General features: G+C 39.2%; 2 protein-coding genes across 6 annotated transcripts in view; one reads left to right on the top strand and one right to left on the bottom strand.

Annotated features, from left to right (window-relative positions):
• pogzb (pogo transposable element derived with ZNF domain b) overlaps positions 1-17881 on the top strand; it is a 35807-nt gene that overhangs the window by 1660 nt on the left and 16266 nt on the right. Inside the window, exons 1-9 of one of the 5 annotated variants that reach the window (XM_061983023.2) lie at positions 12027-12181; positions 12559-12656; positions 12732-12898; positions 12969-13059; positions 13136-13291; positions 16893-16979; positions 17073-17277; positions 17355-17500; positions 17569-17669. In XM_061983023.2, the coding sequence (XP_061839007.1) occupies positions 12563-12656; positions 12732-12898; positions 12969-13059; positions 13136-13291; positions 16893-16979; positions 17073-17277; positions 17355-17500; positions 17569-17669 (1047 nt within the window). In that variant the 5' untranslated portion in view covers positions 12027-12181; positions 12559-12562. The other 4 variants (XM_061983022.2, XM_061983024.1, XM_061983021.1 and 1 more) reach the window with 4 other exon arrangements.
• LOC133621140 (retinol dehydrogenase 13) lies at positions 728-9410 on the bottom strand. Its single transcript, XM_061983029.1, has 7 exons — positions 8855-9410; positions 8630-8764; positions 6422-6613; positions 6199-6360; positions 6022-6141; positions 949-1153; positions 728-883 (listed from the first exon to the last, which is right to left on the bottom strand). The coding sequence occupies exons 1-7, from the start codon at positions 8994-8996 to the stop codon at positions 778-780; spliced, it is 1062 nt and encodes a 353-aa protein (XP_061839013.1). The 5' UTR covers positions 8997-9410; the 3' UTR covers positions 728-777.

Here is a 17881-nt window from a genome sequence, read left to right as displayed (position 1 = left end):
CGTTAACAAAAGCAAAACGTTAACTAAAAAACGTTAACATAAAAACTATAGAATGGTATTGGAACATAAAAATAAAAAAATATTAATAACATAAAAACTATAAAACGCTAACATAAAAACTATTAAAAAAAATTACATAAAAACTATAAAACGTTACTATAAAAACTAAAAAACGATAACATAAAAACTAAGACGTTAATAACATAAAAACTATAACACATTAACATACAAACTATAAAAGGTTAATAACATAAAAACTATAAAACGGTAATAAGAAAAACTAAAAAATGTTAACACAAAAACTATAGAACATTAATAACAAACTAAAAAATTTTAACATAAAAACTATAAAACATTAACATAAAAACTATAGAACTTTAATAACATACAAACTAAAAAGAATTTAAAATAAAAACTAAAACATGTTAATAACATTAACATGAAAACTATAGAACATTAATAATATAAACGTAAATAAATAACATAAAAACAAAAAAATGTTAAGATTAAAACTATAAAACGTTAACAAAAACTAATAGTTGGACAAAAAATGTGCAGCACAAACAAATAGGACAAGTTTGGGGAGATTTTGACAAGGTGGGGGGGCTGGTTATAAATAATAACACATTAACAACATAATAATTATAATAGACAGATAAAAAGGAATGTTGTGTTATTTGAATATTTGCAATGATAAATTTCACACAGGTTGTTTTTTTCTCTCCATTTTATTCCAGTTTGCGTACATTGTTACGATGCCACTGTGGAGGTCAAAGTTCAGCAGGTTTCTTTTAATTCGACCAATCGCATGCTCTCTCGCCAAAGCCTGCCCGCCGCCTCGTCGTCTCGCCCCTCTGGCGCCGCTTCCTTCATGGTGCAGTCACTGAAAAAACAGCCGGGGGCGCCTTTATTCATTAGCACCGGTGACAAGCCCCGCCCCTCTCCTACCTGAAGTAGCTCCCCGATTGGTCCTCCAGGCCCGGCGTCACGGCGCAGTACAAGCTAGTCTGGCAGCCCTGCCACGGCGTCTTCATGAACAGGAGCGAGGGCAGCCTCAGCACGGTCCCCAACAGGGGGAACCAGCCCTCCACGTGGCGGCCCAGCTCGGTCCGGATCACACCCGGGTGCAGGCAGAACGAGGACACTCCAGAACCTGGCAGAGAGACGCCAACTTTCAGTGTCACAAAAATATTTTTTTTTGTTCTGAAGACAAAATAAACACGTCCCAAACTTGAACAATATATAAAAAAACTATGAAAAAATTCAACTGGACCCTAAAACCAAAACGGCCGACAACCTCTGCGTCTTACTGTATATGATATTTGATGATTTCCATGCGGACTGTCATGATGAAAAACTGTACACATTTCTCGTAATATACGTCTTCCAGTGTGCTAAACAATATTGGTAAATATTATGTACTGTATAGTAATAATAATAACAACAAATTGCAATATCTTTAAAGCGGTTACATTAAGCAAGGAAACACAATTAACATGAATAAAATACGATCATGAAAATAATCCTGAATTTCTAAAACACATTGTCATTATGGGGTATTGGGGCGGTATAGCTCGGTTGGTAGAGTGGCCGTGTCAGCAACTTGAGGGTTCCAGGTCCGATCCGCTCTTCCGCCATCCGAGTCACTGCCGTTGTGTCCTTGGGCAAGACACTTTACCCACCTGCTCCCAGTGCCACCCACACTGGTTTAAATGTAACTTAGATATTGGGTTTCACTATGTAAAAGCGCTTTGAGTCACTAGAGAAAAGCGCTATATAAATATAATTCACTTCACTTATTGTGTGTAGAATTTTGAGGACACAAATGACTACCAGTATTCCATTTTGGAGTAAGACTGTGACATAATGTGGAATTGTGAAGCACCGTGAATACTTTCTGGATGCACTGCAAGTCGTTTATTTTGTTCCCTATAACAGGGATTCTACCCTTTTTGCCCTGGGGGCCCAACTTTTCCACTACAGACGGCCCCGGGACACCCACTCAAATATTAACACTGAATTATTCATCTTACTCTTGATTTTAATAGTATTCAATCATTTACAACCTTGTCAAATGTGTTAATCACAAAATTATTATTTATTTAATAAACAAACCTTAGGCCAGACCTGGGCAAATTAAGGCCCGCCGAACATTCCCAAATATTTTTTTTAGATCTTTAAGATGGAAACTGTAGCTGCCATTATGATGTGCAGTGATGTTTTCTAATTACCATAAGTCTTGAACTATACAACATATTTCAATGGTTGGAATCTGCGCTTTTGCATGATATTTTAGTGACTAGTGTTGTCCTGATACCAATATTATTTTGATACTTTTCGGTACTTTTCTAAATAAATGGGACCAGAAAAAATTGCATTATTGGCTTTATTTTAACAAAAAATCTTAGGGTGTGGCGGAGCGGTACTTTTCAGAGGCGGTATGGTACCGAATATGATTCATAAGTATCGCGGTACTATACTAATACCTGTATACTGTACAACCCTACTAGTTACTATGGTAATCTACGTCACAGCAGGTCAGATGAGGCACCAAGCAGTGTGGGTGGGGAGCGTTTCCAGAGCGGCCAGCCTGAAATGTTGGTGTCAGGGTCAGACGCGGAAGGAGATTTTTACAAGAAAGTTCTAAAGCTTAGTGATGTATCAGATTGTAGATGTTTTTTGTTTTTTTACCCTTCACGTTCATATTTTGCTGTTGTTGCATTTTTGTTGCATTTGGCTTGATTGTAAAATATGTCGATTGAGAGGGGGTGTGACGTTCATATGTTGTCAATATTCAGGGTTATATCGTTCATAGAAAAAAAAAAAATTCCATTCCGTTTTTAAGGCGGTCTGTCATAACATTTTTAGCATTCAATCAGACTTCCTTGTGAGGTTTTGTATTAGTTTTCCTAAAAATAGATATACTGGCCCCCAGACACATTTTTTTCTCTAAATTTGGCCCTAAATAAAGAAGGGACTGACAAAAAATACACGTACATACAATTATGTTCTGCTACAATAAACAAAATTAATAATAAAAATGTTTCTGAAATAAACTTTCAATAAAATTAAAGTGCAAATGAAAAGACAGCTTCACCCCTTTAGTCATAATTTTTGCGCCGAAGAAACTTCTCTTTGACTTTAGTTCCAGACTTCTTCTGTTTGTTTGATATTGTCATTACTGCCACAAGTGGTGGAAAAGTGTATTACAACCGAGTGCTGCTGCGGCCCACATGAACCACAGCTGAGAAACAGATATTTTGGTGGCCCTCTAGCCAAACAATGGGCTCCAGCCCTATGGTTAAGAAACACTGAGCTCCAGCACGTAGGTAAGATGGAGATGTTTTTGTTCAAATGTTAGCATACGTTGACCTATAATGTATTGCTTTTAGTATTTTTCATATAAAAAAATGTATCAAAGTGGCCCTTGGGTCCTTGAAAAAGTATGGACAAAAGTTTTGACCTCGATGTGGGAAAAAAAAAGAATTAATTTTACAGTAAAAGCTCAATTGGCAGACTTTTACTGTAAAATTACTAAAATACAAAAAACTACTACCATTATATTTTATTTACCTGTGATAAATTAGCATTATTACAATAGAGTGGTACTAAAAAAATGTTTGTCAATTTACAGTAATATGGTGTCGAAACTGCAAGCGTGAATCTTTGGGCACCTAACGATTCAATCCGATTCCTGCTGTAACAATTCGATTCAGAATCATTTCTCGATTTAAACCCATTCTCGCAATGGATCATTTAGTATAATAATTATAATGAAACTTTGGAGATGGCTTAAACACATTATTTTTTAATTGATACTAAAAAAAATGTTTTTAAAACTTTTTCTTTGTAATAGATTTTTTTTTAAATGGATTCAGAATCGTGAATAAGAATCGCGATTCGGCTGTGAATTGATTTTTTGTGCAGTGCTAGTAAAACCCACCATACATTTTGCTGTAAAATAAAAATAAAAATTTTATTTGATTAAAAATTACAATCAAAAATGTAATGAAAAAGTTTTGACGAAGGAACTGTCATTTTTTTACAGCAAAATCTACTGATTTATTTTTCTTTAATGCACTGAAAACAAGTCAGTAGATATTAGAGGAACCAGAATTTTACTTTAAAAATAAAAGTGGTACTGTTTTTCATTTACAGGAATTTGGTGTAAAAACTATTGGTGTGACTCTTTGGGCACCTAGCGATTCGATTTTAGGGGTGTTGATTTCATTCAGAATCGATTCTCGAACCAAACCCATTCTCGCAATGTATTATTTGGATTAATAATTAGAATGAAACTTTGGAGATGGCCTTAAAATGTTTTTTTTTCATATTAATATTAGCAAAAAAAAAATTGTTTTACCTTCTTTTTTTTTAAATCGATTTGAAAGATCTGGGTGAACCTGTAGTAAAAAACACCATAAATTTTATGGTACAATAATACAAAAACATTTATTAAATTAATAATTCACATTTAAAATCTAAATAAAAGATTTAAATGAACAATTTTGACAAATGAGCTGTCATTTTATTTTACAGCAAAATCTACATATGTGTTTTCTTTGGTGCACTAAAAAACAAAGTCAGTAGATATTACAGTAAAAAACAACAACTGAGTGACCAGTATTGTACCGTAAAAATAAAAGTGGTACTGTTTTTACATTTGCAGTCATTTGATGTAAAAACTATTTGTACGAATCTTTGAGCACCAAACGAATCCATCTGATTACGACTCCTGGGGTGACAATTCGATTTAGAATCGATTCTCGATTAAAACCGATTCTCGCAAACTCCAATGAAATTTGGAGATGGCTTGAAAACGTTGTTTTATTTTTATTAATACTTACAAAAAGACACTTTTTTTAAAATGGAAATTTTATTTAAAATTATAAATCGATTTAAAATCAAGGTGAATAAGAATCACAATTTGGATGTAAATTTGAATGTAAAAACCACTATAAATTTTACGGTAAAAAAAATTAAAATGTAATTCATTAAATTAAATTAACCATTTTCATTTACATAAATACATTTTAAAATAAAATTAAAAATGTTATTAAAAATACATTCTATTTAAAAATAAAAGAAAAATTACACAAACATTTTTTGTTAAAATTTGGATAAAAAATGTTGACAATTGAGCTGTAATTTTTTACAGCAAAATCTACATATGTATTTTTCTATAGTGCACTTAAAACAAGTCAGTAGATATTTAGAATTTTACCGTAAAAATAAAAGTGGTACTGTTTTTCGATTTGCAGTCATTTGATGTAAAAACTATTTGTGTGAATCTTTGAGCACCTAACGAATGCATTCAATTACGACTCCTGGGGTGACAATTCGATTCAGAATCTATTCTAGATTCAAACCGATTCTTGCAATCGCCAATGAAACTTTGGAGATGGCATAAAAACGTTTTGGTTTATTTAAGTAATACTTACAAAAAAACCCCACTTTTTAAAAAATCGAAATTAAATTAAAAATTATACATGGATTTAAAATCAAGGTGAATAATAATCGCGATTAGGATGTACATTTTTTTGTGCACCTGTAGTAAAAACCATAAATTTTTACGGTGAAAGAAAAAATAATTAATTCATTAAATTAAACATTTTCATTTCAATTAAATACACATTTTAAAATTAAATTAAACATTTGGTCAAAAATTAATTAGAATTAAAAATAAAATTAAAAAAAATTACACCAAAAAATTAAAGTTAAAATTTGAAAAAAAATTGACATTAAAAAATTTGGATGACTGAGCTGTCATTTTTTGCAGCAAAATCTACAAATGTATTTTTATATAGTGCACTGAAAACAAGTCAGTAGATATTTAGAATTTTACCGTAAGAATAAAAGTGGTACTGTTTTTCTATTTACAGTAATTTGTTGTAACGATCCAGTAAAATTCTGGCAACTGACCTGCCTCGTTTTTTTTAACCGTAAAATCTACCAATTTTTTTTCAGGGTGCTGTTATGTGTGCGTGGGAGCGTGCTTGCGTGCGTGCGTGCGTGCTAGACCTCGGAGGCGTCGTGCGAGTTCCCTGCTGAAGAGCACGTTGGCGAGCTTGCTCTGCTGGTAGCTGACCAGCGGACTGTACGGCCTCTTGTCGAACAACAAGTCGTCAAAGTCGATGCGACCTGAGGACGACAAACGCTCAACAAAAGGCCAAAGGGGTCAAAGGTCAGAGGTCATACCCCCCCGGTGGGCGATGGACGAAACGGTGACCACGCGACTGGGGGCGGAGCTCTTCAGTTTCGGAAGCAGCAAGTTGGTCAGAAGGAAGTGGGCTAGATGATTGACGGCGAGCTGAGTCTCCAGGCCGTCCTCCGTCAGCCATTTTGGACACATCATCACGCCTGAGGGGACGAGACGGCACGGTGAGACGGACGCCGCCGAGATGGACGGACGATTGCGTACCGGCGTTGTTGACGAGGATGTCCAGTCGGTCCTCGCTGTCCAAAAACTCTTTGGCAAACTGTCTGACGGAGTAAAGCGAGGCCAGGTCCAGGTGTCTGATCACCACGTTACCGTTCCCCGTCGACTGGCGGATCTCCTCGGCGGCCCGCTCGGCCCGCGCCAGGTCTCTGCACGCCATCACCACGCGCGCTCCTGCGAGGGGGAGGGGGGTAGGGGGCGATTACATTGTAATCAGCTCAAACAGCATTACTCAGCTTCCTGTGAACTTTGACCTGAGTGATGTCATCGTGCTTTAAAGCGCTAATGTCAGACTATTTCTAGTCTGTGCCATCACCGTGGAGACAAACAAATCTGTCAATATAATTTTTATATTTTTATTATTATTAAAAAGCCTGATCAGCTAAATAATTGACAGAAAACTCTAATTTTTTGAAAGTGGAGCTTCTTTGAACAAAACTTTTTTTTTTTCAAAAATCAATTTCCATATATGACTTTCAGTTTGTATCATATTTGATACATCCGGTCACAAAATATTTGTTTGTTATTTTTTATAATGAACCAAAACATAAAATATCTCTATACATATACACAGATATATATATATATATATATATATATATATATATATATGAAAATAAATGTATCATAAGTGATACATAAGATTTTGAGCCTTCTACATATTTTATATATATATATATATATATATATATATATATATATATATATATATATATATATATATATATAAATAAAACATGTAGAAGGCTCAAAATCTTATGTATCACTTATGATACATTTGGCGCTTTCGGGTTTTAAAAGGCAAATTCATGTACAACAAAGCATAAACATTGTTGCCCGGTCGTTCTCAAACTTTTTTCACCAAGTACCACCAAAGCGACCAACATTAAAATACAGTAGCGCAGTATGCCTGAGTATTTAATTAAAAACAAAGCAGAAGTTTTATTTAACAAGTATATTTAATATGTTTGGTCACTGTAAGATTACACACAATTTGAACAGTGACACTGTATGAATATTTAATCAGGTGATTCTTTGGCGTACCACTAGATGGCAACCGCGTACCACAGTTTGAGAATCACTGCTCCAGACTGTTCATATTTTCGTAAGGGGGTCAACAGGTGATCAAATTCTTCTTTTTTACACTTCTTAAAGGGGAACTGCACTTGTTTTTAGAATGTTGCCTATCGTTCACCATCATTATGAGAGACAAGAACACATGTCTGTGTGTTGTAATTATGGCAGACTTGGTAACAAACAACAAAGATGACTATTTTTGGACAAATGAGGATTCACAACCTTATATTTTTGAAGCTGAATATACTGAGGATGAACTGCTGCTTCTAGAAGCGACCAGGATGGAAGGGTGAGACGTTGGCGCAGACGGAAGCCGAGAGAGTGAAATGAAAATGACTTTGGTGCTATAAATGAGGAATTTGAAGCCAAGCTATTTTGTCTGAATGGAGTGCTTACCAAAATAAACTGGAAAAAACGTCCCCAGCCAGCTGGACCTAGCACACAACTGTCCATCGAGTGAGTCAATTTAATATCGACCATGATACACGCAGCATGTCGTGCGTGTTATTACAACTACAGTACATACGCTGTCTGGCTAGCTGTGTACAAACAAAACATGAAATAATACTTTACAGATACTATAATATGACTGTTCATGTTTTTCAGTCAGTAGAGATTGGTGTCCTATCGCAGTGTTGTGCATTACAAACTCAAAACGCGTTTCGTGCTGACGTAGAAGGTATCTTATCTCTTGCCGTAGCTAGGTTTTACGGCTAATACCGTAGCACGCTGATGTGTTAGTATGCTAGAAAAATAGTTCCTCAGTGTTCGCTCTTACAATAACAATGTTGCTACAGCTTGGTTATTATACAGGTTATGGAACGTAAATAAAGTATTGTTAACTGTTTTTGAATGCATTTTTAAAGTGATTTAGAGTTAGAATTGATTTCTAACATTAGCTGCATTGCTAGCCACCAAGAACGAGCCGACTTTTTCATGTTAGAAAGCGGAAAAAAAACAACATTTTGTCTTCATGTCTCTCATAATGATTGTGAAGATTCCCCCCAAAAAGTGCAGTTCTCCTTTAAGTACTCTCTGGAATACTTTTTCAAGAAGCGGCACTTTAGACGGACACTTCCTGCTTTGCCCTGACAAAGATGGCCGCCCACTCACCCCTGCGCGCCAACTCTCGGCATGTCTCCTTGCCGATGCCCGTGTTGGCGCCCGTCACCAACACTGTTTTCCCGTCCTGACGCCGCCGGCTGCGACACACTCCGCCTGCGATCCACCTGCGCAGCACCGCCACACCTGTACACACACACACACACACACACACGTTGGTGAGCAGATGACGGATAATGACCACATTAGACCATGCTCATTAAAAGGTCATCTCACAGATCAAAAGTACTCCCAGTAGCGCCCCGCCACGGACCAGCGTGCCCCCCCGACCCTCCGCCTCCTCCGCAGCCGCTGCCGCCGCCTCCGACCCACCGGACACCGGCAGCACCAGAAAAGCAGCGCCAGTCCCAGCTCTCATGTTGCAGGTCCACAAGTGCGCTGAGTGGCCGAGCAACGGCAGAACAAGGAGGGGGCGGGGCCAGATTAAACCTGATTACATGGGATTAAAAAGCACGCACACACTTGACCACAACTTCCTGTCAGAGGGCGGGTGCAGCCGTCGTGTTGGTCATGTGACTTGATCCGGTCAACCTTTTATGTGAAACGAGACCTGATTTGTCCGGTCTTCAAGAACACGCCCACATTAATATATATTTACATATGTATATATATATATATATACATATGTATATGGGCTTCACGGTGGCAGAGGGGTTAGTGCGTCTGCCTCACAATACGAAGGTCCTGAGTAGTCTTGGGTTCAATCCCGGGCTCGGGATCTTTCTGTGTGGAGTTTGCATGTTCTCCCCGTGACTGCGTGGGTTCCCTCCGGGTACTCCGGCTTCCTCCCACTTCCAAAGACATGCACCTGGGGATAAGTTGATTGGCAACACTAAAAAATTGGCCCTAGTGTGTGAATGTGAGTGTGAATGTTGTCCGTCTATCTGTGTTGGCCCTGCGATGAGGTGGCGACTTGTCCAGGGTGTACCCCGCCTTCCGCCCGATTGTAGCTGAGATAGGCTCCAGCACCCCCCGCGACCCCAAAGGGAATAAGCGGTAGAAAATGGATGGATGGATGGATATATGTATATATATATGTATATATATATGTGTGTGTATATACTGTAGATATATATATATATATATATATATATATATATATATATATATATATATATATATATATATGTGTGTGTGTACACATTATGTAGTTGAGTAGCCTTGGTCTATAGGGATGGGTACCGTCCACATTTGAACCGATACCGGTACTCAACGGTACCAATTTTGTGTGTGTTGACAAATGTTAAATGTTTCATAATAAAAGTTATTTTTTATTATAACATTTAAAAATTAGCTGAATATCAGAACTGTGCTGTCCAGTTGTTTCATCTTGTTGACGTATACGTTGTCTCATTTGCAGTGCAGTTGCACTTCCAAGACATTAAGATGGAAGCTGATTGTGTTATGTTGCGCCCTACAAAGTATTTATACTGTAAGTAATGTGCTTATTAGACACCAGCTGTTTGATTGTAACATTCGTCTTTTTGTTGTAATTTTCATTACCAAATGTCGAGGTGTTGAATTCGGCATGTAAAATCGCTAATGCTAATAGTAGCCTGTCTATTGAAAACCCAATGTAAGTTAGCACCCAGCTTGTGCGTTTTCAACGGGTGGAGCCTTACTTTACGTCGGAGCGTTTTCTACCGAGCATGCTTTGTTGGTGCAACATTACTCCGAGAGATTGTTTACGTGAGCTGGTGTTTAGTCTGCAACAGGACATGAAGTCACATGCAACAAAAATATGGAAATATGGCAACGTTTGATTTTACGTGAATCGATAATAATAATAATGGATTAGATTTATATAGCGCTTTTCTATCAACTAGATACTCAAAGCGCTCACAGAGAAGTGAGAATCCATCATTCATTCACTCCACTATGGTAAGCTACATTTGTAGCCACATCTGCTCTGGGGTAGACTGACGGAAGCGTGGCTGCCAATTTGCGCCTAAGGCCCCTCCGACCACCGCCTATCATTCATTCACCAGTGTGAGAGGCACTGCGGGCAAGGGTGAAGTGTCTTGCCCTTGATTTGGATGGCAAGAGGCAGGGAGCGAATCTGGAACCCTCCCACCACGCCACGCCGTACCCGATACCCGGTAGTACCGACGGAATTTGGTCGATACCTGTAAAAGTTCCAAATTCGGTAATCCTCCCTAGAAGTGTCAGTATCGGATCGATACTAGTGTAATGAGATCTATATTTGTCAGTGCCTTTTAAGGAGTATTATCCATGTATTATTGTTGTGTTGGTCAAATATACATTATATATCCATATATAGAAAGTATATATAGAAACTCGGGTAAAAAGTCATTGGACACAGGAGAGAAAGCAAAGGGATTTTAGGAGCCAATACTGTGAATCTTACAACAACTCCCAATTCGATTCAGAATTGATTCTCGATTCAACATGATTCTTGCAATTATATATTATTTTGTATATACATTTTAAGCTTAAAGTGTATAATTCATACGGAAAGTGAGCAAAGCCAGGAAATGGCTGAAAAAACATTTTTAAAAATGTATTTCAAAAATCGATTATTGGAAATAGGAATTAATGCACTCTGAATGAAAAATACTTACAATTAAAATGTGATTTTTTTTTTTTCATCATACCTAGCCAATACTTTTTGCTTTTGTTTAGATAATTATTTATGTAACAACTGTATGTGTTAAAAGGAAATCATTGTTTTATTGTATTGTTTTATGGTACACCAATTATTATGAAACGTTTTCAAAACAGGTTACAGGTTAGAAAAGCTCCTTGTTGCACAAAGAGGAGGCTTGGAAAAAGTCTATTTTTTTTAATCTATTAATTTAAAAAATAATAATAATAATTGATTTACTTTTTTTTTTTTTTAAATGTGTTGTGTTTTTTTTTTAATTGTGATGATTAAGAAAATATTGTTTACGAATAATTCTTTGTTTTTGGTGATGTATTGTCTTGTACTGTTGTACTATTATTATAACATATACGTTTGGGGATGTATTTTTGTTTGTTTGCATATAATTATTATTATACACATTAAGAAGTCAAAATTACTGAATCATTCAATTATCCTGTTTTCACTTGTTATAGGCTTGGCATCAAAATGTGCAGTATCACCCACCCCTACCATAAATACATAATAGTCTAGTACATACTTCACCTTGACACATTTAATTAATGATTATTTAAAAAAAATAGTTATATATTTTTTCAATTCCGTCTGTTTTTTCGTTGTGACGTCACAACGTGTAGCTCCGCCCAGAAGCGAAAACAACGCAATCAACATGGCGGCCAGGCCAACGCGGTGCTTTTGAGTTTGTTCGTTTTCTTCGGCGTCCTTGCACATTTTCTTCGCCGGCTCTTTAGTCGAACTCGTTCCAACTGACGAACAATAAAGATGAACTCAGTCACAACGACGGCGTCCTAAAAGGGAAGTGACGTCAGAGGAACGTGAACAAACAGGAAGAGACACAAAAAGCAACCGGAAGTCCTGCCTCTTAGGTTTGTCGTCTGCTGCACCTCGTCCGCGTTGTCTGGCTTCACGTTCCCGCGCAGGTAAGAACGGCTCGGCTCGGCTCGGCTCGACTCGGTCTGCTTCACGACCAGAGCCGCACCGAGCATTTAGGGAGCGTTCGGTGCATCGCAGGGGCGGTGCTTAGAGACTCCAAGGCGCCGCAGCCTGCAGACGGCGACAAGGAGCGAACCGGTGTCCCGGTTCCGTTAGGATTACTTGGACCCCCCACCCGGTCCTTTTTTGGCACGCGCGGGTTTTATCCGCCAGACCGTAGAAGAAAAGGTAGTGTTGTGTCTCAGCGCCCCCTGCCGGACATGGTGTATCCAAACACTTCTGGAAGGCATATTCTAACGTGTGGTATCCCATAATTCACTGCGAAAATGTCTGACGCCGTGATGCCGTCCTGTGGTTTCCGTAGCAACATGGACACCGAGTTGTTTATGGAGTGTGAGGAGGAGGAGCTGGAGCCATGGCAACAGGTGGATGCCAGCGTGGACGAAGACGACGTAGACTATGGTGCGTCACGCACACCTGTCCCCAGGTGTTGAAGTGAGTCACAACAAATTGACTGCGCCTTTCTTTCTTCCTCAGTGTCGTCATCGCCATCCTCGCTGATGCCGCCCCCTCTTCCTCCCTCTTCCTCCGCCACACCCCTGGTGTCCCAGGCCACTCCCCTCATCCTGACGCAGACAAACAGGGGGGCGCTCTTCCTCCCGGCCGCCCCTGGCACGGCCACGCCCCTCCTCCTAACCGCTCAGGTACTCCAAACAAAAGTAGTGCAGACTACCCGACAGAGCGAGGTGACGTGTGTGTGTGATTCCCGTGCAGGGTTTCCCGCTGCAGGGCACGAGGCCCGGTTCTTCTCTGGTCCTAAACCTGCCGCCGGGTCAGCCGGTGACCCCGCTCACGCTCATTCACAGTAGGTGGCGCCGGGCTTTTTGATCGTGTGCAAGTATGTTCACCTTCCGTACTGACGACGCTTCTTGTCCGCACAGCCCCACCGGTTGGTGCGTTGGTGCGACCCGTTGTGGGCATGGCCTCCGCCCCGCCGCAGACCAGGCCCTCCTCCGCGCTCACAGGAGTCCCCACAGAGCCCGCCTCCCTGCATCTGCCCGCTGCGCTAACCATCCACCCCAGCAAGGCGGGTCATGGTCAGTGAGGGGAGGGTCCTAAGACTATCAGTCCATTGATTGATTTTCCACTACAGAGCACTCCGGGCCCACTCAAATATTAGCACTGATTTTAATCATGTTCAATAAATATATCTAACCTACCGTATTTTCCGGACCATAGGGCGCACCGGATTATAAGGCGCACTGCCGATGAATGGTCTATTTTTTTAATCTTTTTTCATATATAAGGTTTTATTATAGGGCGCATTAAAGGAGTCATATTATTATTATTTTTTTCTAAATGTAAAACACTTCCTTGTGGTCCACATAACATGTAATGGTGGTTCTTTGGTCAAAATGTTGCATAGATTATGTTCTACAGACCATCTTCAAGCCGCTTTCTGACAGTCGCTTCCGAATGCGCCATTTTGTGGGCGGTCTTATTTACGTGGATCACCTTCGGCAGCGTCTTCTCCCTGTCATCTTTGCTGTAGCGTGCAAGGGCGGGAGTGGAAGAAGTGTCAAAAGATGGATCTAACTGTTTTAATGACATTCTGACATTACTTAGATCAATAACGGAGCAGCATCTCCTCATCCGGAAACAACAACACCGGATTTTGTCCCGTGAAAAAGTGTCCGACCGGAACTCTAATAACTAAAGTTCCTTGGGTGAATAATGTAAACTCACTACACCGGTATGTTTTAGCGCTTTCATGGCGAGGTTACTGACAGATACAAGTAAGAACTTTACACTACTTTGTATTAGAAATGGCAACAGCGGAGGATGAATGCCACATAAGAAGATAGAGAAAAAGAAGAAGCTTATCGACTACAGAGGGGGACGTGCGCAATTTTTCAGGATTTATGCAGATCCCAAATACAGATCAGCATGTACCAGAAGGTAAGAAAAGTTGCTTTTGCATAATATTGCAAAACAAAACGCCAGATAATGTCTTACCTTATACACACACCATAATAATACTCCTATGTTGAAGCACATCAAACGGTGCAGCCTACACTTATCTCTTATGTTTGACTGCCATCTACTGGTCACACTTGTCATTACACCATGTACCAAATCAACTTACTTCGTTGTGAGTAAGCTCAACCAAACTTATTCCTTGCATTAGGCGCACCGGTTTATAAGGCGCACTGTCGAATTTTGAGGGGAAAAAAGGATTTTAAGTGCGCCTCATAGTCTGGAAAATACGGTACTTACAGTTTACAACCTTGTCAAATGATATGAAAGTATGTGTTGATTACAAAGATTATTATCAAGGCTTAGGCCAGGCTGATTACAAAAACAGGTACTAAACAAATATATTAACAAAAAAGTGACTCATGAATACTGCTGACATTTTTATTTACATACAATTACGCAAAATTTGTGATAAATGTACAAGTTTTTTAAATAAACTGTCAATAAAATTAAAGTGCAAATGAAAATACAGCTTCACCCCTTTAGTCATGATTTTGGCGCTTAAGAAACTTCTCGATGACTTTAGCTCCAAATTTCTTCTGTTTGTTTGATATTGTCATTACTGCCACAGTGGTGGGAAAGTGTATTACAACTGAAACTTTTGGCGGCCCGTTATGTTAAAAAACACGGATGTTGATGATGTACGATAGAAATAACATACATTTGGTCGACGATAGAGCTTTTAACATTATCTAATATGGTGATGATGCATGTTGATGACACATTCTAGCTGTCTTTCAAGTATGGTGGCGTCAACTCAATGTAGCGTCCTCGCTAGCAAGCCAGCTGCTAAAGGTCCCTCTACAGTGCAAGTCACCAATTCTCGCCTCTACGGTGTATGCCTACAAGTACCATTATCACTGGAGGATGGGGACTAGCTCACCATGCTACGTTACACACCGTAGGACAGGGGTCGGCAACCCAAAATGTCGAAAGAGCCATATTGGACCAAAAATACAAAAACACATTTGTCTGGAGCCGCAAAAAATTAAAAGCCATATTACATACAGATAGTGTGTCATGAAATATACATTGAATTAAGAGGACTTAAAGGAAACTAGATGACCACAAATGTAGCTACAAATGAGCCATAATGATGCAATATGTACATATCGCTAGCCTAAATAGCATGTTAGCATCGATTAGCTTGCAGTCATGCAGTGACCAAATATGTCTGATTAGCACTCTACACATGTCAATAACATCGACAAAACTCACCTTTGTGCATTCATGCACAAAGTTAAAAGTTTGGTGGACAAAATGAGACAGAAAAAGGATAAAACACGTTCTAGGAAGTCGGAGAAAGTTATATATGTAAACAAACTAAGGTGAGTTCAAGGACCGCCAAAATTAGTAGGACAAAACGGCGCTCGCCAAATACTCGAATCAGTGAAGCATGTTTAATATAAACAGTGTGATTTATAACAATTAGGGAGGTTTGTGTCATGTTTGTCCTCCGACAGAAAACATACTAAAACAAAAAATATTTTTTTCCCCCTCATCTTTTTTCATTTTTCATACATTTTTGAAAAAGCTCCAGAGAGCCACTAGGATGGCGCTAAAGAGCCGCATGCGGCTCTAGAGCCGCGGGTTGCCGACCCCCGCCGTAGGAGGATACAGTAAGCCATGCCAACCGCTGAGCTAGAGCTCTTGAATATAAACAGGGCTAGGCGGATCGATGCAAATATCGACAGGAACGATTCCAAGTGTAGTATCGGTATTTGGTCAATACTACAGTGATTACATTTATATTTTTAATTGTAACAAAATGTTTTTTGTCTTTTTTGTTGTTGTCATTGTTTACAAGTTCAGTAAAAAAGTCAGTGCACACAGGAGGACATTAAGAAATTAAATATTTTTTTATCTATATTTTTTTTAATATGTTTTTATTACATATTTTAAATATTGAATATATATACAGTATATAAATTCATGCATTATATTTCAATATATATCAAATTATTTAAATCAGACACATTCGTTTTGGCCGATGTTTCAATATTGACTTTACTCAAAATATTTGATGTAATAAAAGGGAATAAGTCAATCATTTAAATATTTGATTAATATCGTTATGGTGCCATCCTGTGTTTTTGTTTAAATATAATGTCTGATCAAAAATGATTTATGCTCTTGGAAATTTGAAGTATGAGTAACAGTATTGGTATGACCAATGCTGTCTCTGTAACTACTTGGTATCGCATCAATACCCACATTTATTGGCCAAAACTAATGTTAATCATCCAAACAGAAGAATTATTATGTATAATGTATTATTATGTATGTAATAATGTGTGTGTGTATATATACAGTATGTATATGTATATATACATATGTGTATATATTTTAGGGCTGTGAATCTTTGGGCACCACAAGATACATATATATGTGTATACATGTAATTATATATATATATATATATATATGTATCTATATATATATATATATATATATAGATACATATATATGTGTATACATGTACCGGTATTTGTATATATATGTGTCTATATGTATATACAGTATATATATATATATATATATATATATATACACACAGTATATATAGACATACATATGTATGTATGTCTATATATATCTCTCGTGATACAGATTTTAGGCCATATCACCCAACCCTAATTTTTTGGATGTCTTTTCTTCTAGTGAGCCTTTACATGTCTCAGATGGGCGGGGCCAAAGCCTCGGAGTCATCAGGCGTGATCGACGCAATGCCGCCGTGCAGCAGCATGAGTACTTCTCCGATTGTTTATGTTGCATGTGACGCCGCGCTCGAGCGTTGAAGCAAAAGTGTATGGGATTGTGTTTGTGTTTCACATGACCCAGCAGCGCCGGGCCCCTCCCCTTTGAAAGGGTCCCTCCCAAGTGGGGAGTTAGCCCCGGGGCGCCGCAAGGTGGTCCTGAGTGTGGACGAGTTCTACTACGGAACGCTGGAAGGGAGCCAAGGTGGGAGGGGGCCACACCCTTTGGGGGTCAAAGCCTCCAGCTTTACCTGCCAAGTCTGCTCCCAGCCTGTCAACAACAACCTGAGGTGGGGGGTGCAGCCGCTGTTAAAGGTCCGTGCGACTGAGGCTTCACACACGCAACACCCGTGTTGGTTGTGCGCAGGTTGGTGCAGCACACGCTGCAGCACTCGCCGCTGGTACGAGGAGGCGACGTGAAGAAGCTGTGCACCTTCTGCTTCCGACAGTTTTCCTCTCCAGCTCAGCTGCAGAGCCACCGGGAGCTGGTGCATGGCCCCGCCCCTTCGCCGAGTAGGGCAAAGCGAATGGCTTCACGTGTTTTGGCGTCTGCTCGACCGCTTGTCTTTGTCTCTCCGCAGGCACGTGTCGCATCTGCGAGTGGTCCTTTGATAACGAGTCGGCCTTCCTGAACCACATGAAGTCCAACCACAAACCAGGAGAGATGCCTTACGTCTGCAAGGTACACCCATGTCCTCATTTGAGTTATTTGGGTTATTTTTCGCCTCGTGGCAAAACCTTTTCACCTGGAGGCCCACTTATATATTAACACTGAATTACCCTAATTTCCCGGCTACAGGGCGTACAGATATTTAAGCCGCATCCAACAAATTTTAGAATCATTTTTTTTCTTCCTTACATATATTAGCCGCACCGGACTATAAGTCGTAGATA

The sequence above is a fragment of the Nerophis lumbriciformis genome, linkage group LG21 (assembly GCF_033978685.3).
Source record: "Nerophis lumbriciformis linkage group LG21, RoL_Nlum_v2.1, whole genome shotgun sequence".
Taxonomy (NCBI): Eukaryota; Metazoa; Chordata; class Actinopteri; order Syngnathiformes; family Syngnathidae; genus Nerophis; species Nerophis lumbriciformis.
This window is presented reverse-complemented; position numbering and strand designations above follow the sequence as displayed.